Source organism: Propithecus coquereli, unplaced genomic scaffold (assembly GCF_000956105.1).
Source record: "Propithecus coquereli isolate 6110/MARCELLA unplaced genomic scaffold, Pcoq_1.0 Scaffold130, whole genome shotgun sequence".
Taxonomy (NCBI): domain Eukaryota; kingdom Metazoa; phylum Chordata; class Mammalia; order Primates; family Indriidae; genus Propithecus; species Propithecus coquereli.
The window spans coordinates 1,916,632-1,927,250 of record NW_012137192.1 but is presented as its reverse complement, the minus strand read 5'-3'; the positions used below and the strand labels follow the sequence as shown (position 1 = coordinate 1,927,250).

The 10,619-nt window shown below is 42.9% G+C and overlaps 1 protein-coding gene across 1 annotated transcript in view; it reads right to left on the bottom strand.

The window, feature by feature from the left end:
* SLC44A1 (solute carrier family 44 (choline transporter), member 1) overlaps positions 1–9,963 on the bottom strand; it is a 201,468-nt gene extending 191,505 nt beyond the window's left edge. The window contains exon 1 of the mRNA XM_012638521.1: positions 9,714–9,963. Coding sequence (XP_012493975.1) covers positions 9,714–9,749 — 36 coding nt within the window. The 5' untranslated portion in view covers positions 9,750–9,963. The remainder of the gene's footprint in view (positions 1–9,713) is intronic.
* Between the last annotated feature and the right edge of the window lie 656 nt (positions 9,964–10,619).

The window sequence follows — 10,619 nt, the reverse complement described above, 5'->3', positions numbered from 1 at the left end:
TAAAAAAAATAGAAAGGAATTATTTGGACAACTAAAAATATATATAGAAAAAATTAGCCGGGCATGGTGGCACATGCCTGTAGTACCAGCTACTCGGGAGGCTGAGGCAGTAGGATCGCCTGAGCCCAGGAGTTTGAGGTTGCTGTGAGCTAGGCTAATGCCACGGCACTCACTCTAGCCAGGGCAACAGAGTAAGACCCTGTCTCAAAAAAAAAAAAAAAAAAATACTACAATGAACAGATTCTTACATATAGTATTACTGTACTTTTGAATTACTAAATAAAGAGTGTCAACATTTTTTATGGTTTTTAATGTATGTTGTCAACCAGTATCCCAAGAGGGTCATTCCAATTTATTCAGAAAATCAATAAAGTATATTTGAGTCAAAACCACATGGGCAATTAATATTACTCTGTTAAGTTTTACCAAAGTTATAGGTGTAAAAGAGTGCCTGTATGATTTATTTATTTACTAGTAAGATTGAACATATTTACACAGTTTATTTCCTCTTTTGCAAATTATTTACTGCAGAGATGCTTTTTAGATACTGTGATAGCTCTTTATATCATAAAGATATTCTACATAATGATGTGAATCTTCAGTTTTATTACTGCTTATACAAAAAAAAGAAGCAAATCCTAAAATTAAACAGGTTAAAAAAAACTGAGGCACTCTCTTTTTCCCTCTCTATTCTAGTATATTCTACTCAGTATTATAGTTCCTTAAGTGTAACAGGTAGGGGTGGAAAGAAAAGGAAAGAAAATGAAAATTTTAGGGAAAAGGAGGAAAAAAGAGAAGAAATGAGTACCAATGAGACAGAAATAAAAAAAAAAAGAATTTAAAAGAAGTAGACAAGGAAATTGAGAGCTAGAGAGGGAAGAGGTTATACTAACACCCAAGGTTCTCTTGGGGACCACTGCTTGCAGGAACACTAGTTAGCTACTTAACCATTATTACAACCTCAAATGCTCTTCTTCATCGGAAGCTATCCTTGGCTCAGAATGGGAAAGAGGGAGTGAGGTGGGCAAAAGAAAAAGACAAATGCTTCAGCAACAGCTGAGTTATCACAGGGGAAGAGTTATCACAGGGAGAATAAGAAGACAATTGTGTGACTTTCAACTATGAACTGTGAAAAGTTTATAATGGTGCTATAAGCAAAATGTTAGGAAACACTATAGAAGTGTGATCTTATAGACAAAGAAAATAGCAAAACTATGTGGCAGATACTATTGGCTGCCAACCCAACCACCAACCACCCCTCCCCTTTCTGCCAGGCTGGCAAAGTCCTACTTTTGTTCTGATGTCACTCCACCTCCCCCAACCCCTTGGCTCAGAGGGAAATCCTGATTAGTCTAAACCATTCGCCCAGCTCCTTTGCCTCCCCCTTGCTAGAGCTTGCTTAGGGATGAGTGTGCAGCCCTCCCTAATTCCTATGAAAGGAAAACCACTGGAGACTGTCAGCCCAGCAAAAGAGGTCAGAAGAGCCACAGCTATCTTGGGATCTTGAGGGAAGCTAATTGAGCAAAAGCTACTTTCCTTAAAATGGCAAAAAAGAAATAAGGAGAGAACTTAGGCCCTTGCTGAGATCATGAAGCCACTGAACTAACCAACCTGGAAGCTACTCTACCCCTTGACTTATAGGAGAGAATACATTTTCCTTAACGTTTTAGCTATTTGGATTTAAAGGGGTTTTTTTTTTCTTTCTTATAGCCACAACATCCTAAGAGGTTCATAATGAAAAATCTTACAAGATTATGAAAATCATTATATTATCACAATGCTACAAAAAAATAAAGCAAACTTTAATACCTACACTGCTACTTAAACATCTTGAAGTAACGATCTGTTTTCAATTTTCCCATCTTCTTCTTGCTATTTTTCTTATTTAACATAATACAAATGTATCCAGAAATCAAACACTTACGTTTAACAATTTTCAGCACATCTGGCAACCTTAAAAATTGGAATAAAAACTGCTTTGAAGAGTTTCGCTACTAAATAAAAGTCTCAATATTTGCTTATAAGATGTAGAGAGCCGCTAAAAGGAGTAATAACATTATTTTCACAAAAAAATAAATTCCAGCAGTTTACCAGCCAAACGTTTGGTAAATAAGTCCTGGTATAGAATGATTATCATATTATGCAATTAGAAAGGAGTCCACCAAGGGGAAAACACTGACACACACCCCCTGTGGAATATATTAAAACATATTGAAAAATGCAAATCTCTTTGAAAAACCACCATTCAAAAAATTACTGAATTTGATACAATGCATAGATTCAAAATTGGAACATTATGCTATGCCATATTCCAAATAAATGAGAGAACAAAAGTACCAAGAGGGAAGAACTGTTGGTGTGTCAAAAACTTTAACCACCTTCACAGAGTGAATTCCCATAGCAGACATAACAATGCCTCTTTAATGAGTTAAGTTTTTCACCAGCTCAAATACCTTTTCTTTACAACTCTAGCCATAAAATCCCATCCATCTGTACCTGCTATAAAAACATCAGCACTGTAAATCCAACTGGCCCATTATTAGAGTGCACTAGCCTTTTCCCATCCACCTTGACCCAGTAATTTACACCTTTATAGGAACACTTGCTTCATCCATGACATGTGTACCTGCAACTTAAGAATGCTGCTGAAAATTCTGTTAAGAATCTTCTTCCAGGCCGGGCGCGGTGGCTCACGCCTGTAATCCTAACACTCTGGGAGGCCGAGGCGGGTGGATCGTTTGAGCTCAGGAGTTCGAGACCAGCCTGAGCAAGTGGTACATGCCTGTAGTCCCAGCTACTCGGGAGGCTGAGGCAGTAGGATCGCTTGAGCCCAGGAGTTTGAGGTTGCTGTGAGCTAGGATGACGCCACGGTACTCACTCTAGCCCGGGCAACAGAGTGAGACTCTGTCTCAAAAAAAAAAAAGAATCTTCTTCCAAAGAAGAATCTGTGCTTTTAAAAAATTTTATATCAAATTTTAAAACACCAGAGTTCTAAGGTAGAAGTTCATCCATATTCATCAGTGGAAGGAAAGAGCACATTTGTTAATTGATTCAAATATTTCATGAGTAGGTACCACATACCAGTACCAACCAAGCAGAGAATAACAGCGATAAACAAAGGAGATGTAGTCTCTCTATTCATCAACCCAGTCTACAGCAAGGGTCAGCCAACATTTTCTATAAAGGGCCACGAAGGAAATATTTATGCTTGCAGGCCAAAAGGTCTCATTTGAAACTGTTTCACAACTACTCAGCTCCACTACTGTAGTATAAAAGTGGCTACAGGCAATATGTAAATGAATGAGTATGGCCGTATCCTAATAAAACTTTATGAACAAAGAAATTCAAATTTCATAATTTATGAAATAAATTTCTCATGAAATAATATTTTTCTTTTGATTTGTTTCAACTACTTAAAAATATAAATACCATTCTTAGCTTGCAAGCCATACAAAAATAGACAGTGGGTCAGATTTGGCCCATGGGCTATCGTTTGCTAACTCCTGGTCTAGACATTAATACTAACTGTATAATTGTTTGTTTATTGCTTTAAGTGCTCAAAGGGAAAACACATGAGGCTATGTATGAGAGTTTAATGAGAAGACCTGGCCTGGTCTTAAGGATCAGAAAAGCTTTTTCTAAGGAAGTGACTTTTAGGCTGAAACTTAAAAGTAATCACTCAAAGGCCAGGGAGTAAAGCAAAGAGCCCTCTAGACAAGAGAATAGCATGTGCAAAAGCCATAGAAGAGGAAGGAATACAACCAACTGAAGAATCTATGAGGCTGGGGCACAAAGAGCAAAGAAAAGCACAGTACAAGACGATGCTGTTGGGAGATGGAGAACTGCCACACAGGGTCATGTTGGCCAGGGTCAGGAACTCTGGTCTTTGTCCTAAGAGCAATGGGAAACCACTAAAGGGTTTTAAGTAGGAGAGAGCTACAGTTAACTTTGGATTTTTCAAAGATCACTAAGACCGCAGTATGGATAAAGATTAGAAAGGGAGCATGAATGGATCCAGGGAGATCTGTAACCAACATCCTAGCTGGAGATGACAGAGGCTTGGACTGAGGGTGCTGGCAGTCACATTTTGAAGGTAAAAGAGGTAAGATGGGGTGACCAGGTATGGAAGAGTGAAGAGGCAGGCCCTACTGGACTCAGGTTTCAGTTTGCACAACCAGGACACTGGTATCATTCAGTCAGCCAGGACACAGTATGGACGTTCGGGGGCGGGGGGAATGGGTGTGTGTACAGATTTTGAGGTCAGTTTTAAACACACTGAGTTTGAGTTGCCTGTATGATATTCTAGCCTAAGTGCTAAGCAATCAGCTGGATATAAGGATCAGAGGCAAGGACCAGGTTTGTTTTAATTCAGTAATTTAGTTTGGGAATTGTCAGCATCCAGGCTGTAATGGAAACCACAGACCTAAGAGTAAGGAAGGGGAAGGAACAGTGGTTCTCAATCTTGGTGGTACATCAAGATCACCAGAGAAACTTTTAAAAATTCTGATGCCCAGGCAACATCCCTGAACCAATTAAATCAAAATCTCTGTGAGGGAGACCCAGAGATTTTTAAAATTCTCCATGTGATTCCAGTGTGCAGGCAAGGTTGAAAAGAAAAGAAGATCTAAGACATTAAGAATTAACAGTACTGTACTATAGGAAGGGCAAGAGACTAAGCAAGTTTCTAGTCCCAACTACCTCGTAATGTTACCCTCTGACCTCAGACCACTTCATATTTCTAAATTCTAGTTTGGATCAACAGAAAAGTGAGATAGTAGGATTGATTTGTCTCTAATATCCCCTAGAGTCACAAAAATTTGAACCAGAGTTACAAAACTAAAATATTTCATTTTTCCTTGGTAGTCTGAGAGGGAAGGGAACACAGAAAAATAGCTATTAATCAATTACCAGTAGAATATATTTTTTAAAGTAATTATCTTTAGGCCAATAACATTTTTAAATGATAGGGCTGTCAACATATCAAATAGTATTTGATAGCATCTGCTAAGCCTGGAAGCACTCTAACTGGGCTATCTCTGCTATATTACACTGTTACTTCCCCACTGGTAACTTCAGGAAGTTCAAAATGGTGGCGTGACATTTAACTTGGAAAACCTCTCATTCAAAATTTTATTGAGTAAACCTTTTCTAAAGATAAAAAAATGAGCTGCGAATTAATATTTAGGAATTGTGTATGCGAACATAGAAGCAGAGCACTCAGATTCAGAAGACCTGGCCTGAAGTTGAAATCTATCACTTAGTATCTCTGTGACTTTAGCCAAGTTTCATAATCTCCAAGTCTCAATCTCCTCAGCTATACCATGGAAGTAAAATCAACTTCAGAGTTACTATAGAGATTAAAACATGAAAATGGCTGTGAAAAACAGCTATTCAAAAACGATCACCATTTTACACTATTTTTCCAGCCAATTTTGACATTAACTTTTGATTTATATATTCTGAGGAGTGGATCCTCTACCCTAACAGCACAGTATTCAGATGGAAAAAAAAAAAACAGTCTTCATACCACAACTTTTTTGTTCTAGTTACAGCAGGTAAACTTTGCAGCTCATATTTTAGATGAGGAACATAACCTCTGTTGGTAATTCCCACTATACTCTTCAAATTTCATTTTAACCATCTGACTTCAAATTCCACAAAGCAGACATAGACTATGATATTATTAAAATTCTGTTAAGGCACCAGTTAACATACTCAAATGTTAACAAGTATTTGTGAACAACTTCTGATTGCTTTTCATTACTCCCAAAACAAGATATGAGAGCTAGAAAAAGACAGTTAAATATACAGCCCTCAATTTTAAGAACATGGGATAAGACAGTAGACAAAAGTCTCCTAAAGTCAGACAGACAAGGAGAAGTTTATTCAACCAGAAAGATTCTCCTCCATCTCTTGCAAATTTCTAAGGTTAGAACTGAAGGACACTGAACTTCACAACTTGCAAAATCTCCTGGCCTCCAAAGCACTGCTGTGAGAAATAATGATCTAGCCATTAAGGACAAAGACTTAGGGCAATTTGCTAAGTAATCTTTCAAAAGCTTCCTTCAAACTGGTTTGTCAATGGGAAAGAGCATTTAATAAATCTAACGATTTACAAGTGAACTTTGAAGTTTAACATTACAAGAATAGAAATTATGTCAGGTTATAACAGAATGAATTATGGAGAGATGGGAATAAATTTTAAGAGTCTTAGAGAGGATTAGTGCTGTAAAAAGAAACGCAAGGCTATCCTACTTTTAGGTTGCCTTCAAAAGACTTTTAAACGAAGGCTATCATGTATTGGCTTGTTTTGAGCTACTAACCAAAGTAAACAACTTGTAATGGTCACTAAAGAAAAAAATTAAAAGAGTTCTAAAAGAGCCCTGATTTACTAGACACTTTTAAGATTCTTACATGCACATACCTGATACCACACAAATTATTTTGCCAATAATTTGCTCCTTCAGCAAGAAAATGCTAGCATAGAATGTGACATTTTTCTTTGATCTAAATCCTAAAACAGGATAATTATTTTGATGAGAAATTATGATACCCAGACACTGCCAAGAAAATGAAAATAGTACCAGGACAGATTGTAAGAGATGAAAGTTTGGAAGACCACAAACTCTTTTATGAGAGTCTATAACACAGCAAGAGACTACGAGAGAAAATAAATCATATTTTGAAAGTGAATCCCTACTACAAAAAGAAAATGTGCTTTATTTACATTGATAAAACGTGCCAGGGCTTTAAAGTTGCTGATGATATAGCTGAGAAAAGCTCAGCTCAACTGCAGATTATCTCAAAGCACGTTGTTTTGATGTGTTGTGCAGGTTATCATTAGAGTTTGCAGACAAGCTCTTTTAAGATGTTACAGCCACGGCTCCAACTAAAACATACACATTGAGCAGAGCATCAGGAGAAAAGGGGAAACCTGCTCAATTCTGCAAGCTGATGGTACCATTGACAGAATAAGAAGGAATGTTGAGAAAGGCAGGTTAATTTTAACTTAAACAGTACAGGTTTGAGTTTAGAAGAGGATGGCTTGGTGGAATTAGTCAACCAGCCCATGGAAGTGAAACAGTACACGGGTCAGGGATGTATTCATATTCAATGTCACTTGCTAGCCAGTTGTTCAAATTTGTATGTATACATTCCAGATCAGTGACTATTGCTGGGCAACTATCATGTACAAGGTACAGGAGGCACTGCAGTGGATACAAACATGAGCAAAACAATGCCATCCCCATACTCAAGAAGCTTACAATCCCATAGAAGGGATGAAACAAACATATTCTGCCTGGAAATACATCTGAGGCCCCTAAGAGAGGCTCAAAATGATGTGGACATTTCCCTCTTTAGAAGATTTAGAGTTGCATTCCGATTTTATTTCAACACAACACATGGATACAATAGTATTCTAAAACTGATGATGCTTCTGAAAGGAGCTTTAAAATGCCAGCAGATCATTAACACTTCACAAATGAAGAGGAAGCCAAAAATCTCAAACAAGAAAAAAAACTGATGACCAGCTCTTTGGCACAAAACCTGTTCCTCAATGCTCCACTGAACACTACAAGTCCCTAAAGCTGAACTTAAAGGCATGTGACAGCTGCTGATCGGCTATAGGAATCCACAGGAAAAAAGGCACCCTTCGGGTACATGACATGCATCTTGTCTGTAGAACATGGCATGAAGGAAATAGCAACTGCAAGACAAGGTAGAAGCAAAGAAAATGTATACAACGGCATTCTGAAAAGTATGATGTGGAGCTGGACAAATGCAAGACCCACTACCTGTTATTAAAGCAGACTTCTGGTGCATCACCCATCCCTCCCAAATTTAATCCTTCACACGCTGAACAAGCCATCCATAAACTATCAATACTTTCCTGTCTTAAAGGCATTTCACCACCAAAACAGAATGCAAAGTAACCCAATTCTGAAAAGAAAAGGCAATATGAAAAATACTATTTTGGTGAAATTACATTTAGGTAAATATTAGATGAATAGCACCCATCCAGACCCCCCCCCCAATTCCTAACCAGTTGAAAGGTATGTGTAACCTTTATATGTTAATAGAAACCCTGATCTATCAAGCCTCTCCTTCCTAACACCACCACATATACCTTTCCTTTGCTATTCTAACTGAATAGGAAGGTTTAACTACACCAATCAGCCTGACTATAATCCTAGTAGGAAAAAAAAAAAAAAGAAAGAAAGAAAGAAAGAAAAAAGAGCAAACGGGTAAGCAACCACTCAAAAAAAAGAACTGGACAAATAGGAAGGATACCTAATAAAACATAAATGTCCTCCATTCATCTGCAATTCTAGTCATTTTCTAACAGATCTCAGATTTTTAGAACAAGTATGCAGGTTATTTAAAACTGAGTTATATATAGTCATTTAGCAGCAGCAAAACACTTCTGGCATTATCACAGATGTTAGATCTCTGGAGGAATTTTTTCCCCCAAACTAGCATTTTTCTTCACCAAGAACCAACCAGCTTTTATTTCTAAAAACAAGAGCCCTTTTCTCCCCCAAAAAATAAACAAATCACAGACCACAGTTAAATTCTACGCTAATGAAACTGTGAGATTACATCCCAGGCGTTGTCAGAGCCTATTTTTCATACACCACCACCAGACAGTTTGATGCAGTATTCCTGATTGCTTTTTATCGTATTTGTAAATATACTCACTAATCCACTAAATTAGGTAATTTACAAACAGGTCCTCTCAGTTATTAGTGGCCAGCAGTCAAGTTCTATTACATTTGATCCTTATACAGTTGTCTAAACATTTCCACCCAGGTTAAGGGCTCGGATCGGAGAAAGAGGTTGGCGAAATTTGGATGGGGGCAGGGTGGAAGCTGGGAGAAATCTCTGCATCTCAGCGCTCAGCGACATTCAGCCAGTACCCACAGGAAAACTAAATTCGGCACCTCTTCCTCCTGTTACACTGGCAACAAAGAGGGAGTTTCCGTAACGCTCCCGTCACCCACCAGGTGCCCAATCTCCTTCCCAGCCCGGAGCCAGCGCTCCCGCAGGGGCCTCGGCGTGCGGACAGGCCGCGGTGCCCGGGGTCAAGGCACAAAGGGGGGATGGGGTGGGAGGCGGGCGAGTGGGACCTGGGAAGCGGGCCGTGGAAGGGCTCCAGAACCCGCTGAAAACAGTTGAACCCGGCCAGGGGGCGGCGGGCGAGAGAAAGGGGACAGAATATCTAATGGAGCAGAAACTGGTGGGAGAGAGGTGAAGAGCCCATATCGGGGGTACACGTCCTGGGAGCACAGAAAATAGTCGGCGGATGGAGGGGGAGACTCCACCGGGGTGGGAAAAGAAGAGCGAGGCCCGGAAGACGAGGGAAGGGGATGCCACCTGGGGCACAGAGGAGGCGCCTGCGTCGCCTCTACCTGCAGGCGGGCGGGACGGCCGCTCAGGTGTGACTGGGAGGAGGAAGCCAGGTCGGCAAGGGGCCGGGGAGAGCAGAGGGCGCACTCGGAGCCGCGCAGAGGCGCCTGCGAGTCGGCAGCCGCGGGAGCTAGCGCCGAGGCATCTGCGGGACGCACTGGGGGGAAAGACGGGGTGGGGGCCTTTGGAGCGCACGGTGGGCTGAAGGGGCGCTGGGGGCAGCGAGAGGCATCGGGAGGCGGGCGCCCGCCGCGCGGCGCGGGAGAGGCATCCGGGCGGGCGGCCGGGAGGCGGGAGCCCCTCACCTGCGCGGCGGAGGAGGCGGAGCTGCAGCAGCCCATGGCGGGGCCGGAGGAGCCCGGAGGCGGCGCCGGGCGCGCAGCTACGCCCCGGAGCCCCTCGGCATGCGAGCCGGCGGGCGCCCGGGGAGGGCGCGGCCTGGCCCCGCACGGCTCGGCGGCGACGGCGGCGGCGACGGCAGCGGGTACTCAGGAGGCGGCGCGGCTCGGGGCAGGCGCCGGCCACATCCCCTGGCGGCGGCGGCAGCGGCTGCGCGGCTCCTGCTCCGCTCCTGCTGCTGCAGCTGCTTCCCAGCGGAAAGGGGCGGGCGGCGGCGGCGGCGGCGCCTCCCTCTGTCTCCCGCCTCCCGCCTCCCGCGCCCAGTCCCTCTCCCGCTCCCTCTCCCGGGCCGCCGCCTCCTCAGCGCCGCGCGCGTCTCCCATCAGACTCCCCGCCCCCAGTGCAGCGCCGCGCGGGCGGCGGGGCGGCGGCAGCCAGAACGAGGCCGGGCCCTTTGGCGCGCGTCGGAGCCTGCGCGGCGCCGGGCTCATTTCGCGGTGGCACCGAGGCAGAGCGCTGTGTCGGGGCAAGAGGGCGTCTGCGGCTGAGGAGCCCGAAGACCCGGCTTACTCTCAGCTGAAATGGGGCCGGGTTGCTTCCGGACCCGGGAGGCACGGGGGAGGCTCTCAGGACTTCTCCCTCTTCCCGCTGGGCGCGCAACTGAGATTGACGGCTTCTTACTGCTCCGTCGGCTGCTTTTTTATCCGAAGGGAAGCGTACACAATAAACCTTCCCCGGAGAAGGAATAGGTGATAGAAAACAGGAAGAAACAAGCATCTGTTGCTACTGTCCCCATTTTGCTGATGTGGAAACTGAGCCTTGAAGGGGACCAAGAACCTAATGAAATGCACCCAAGGTCGAAATTGTAATAA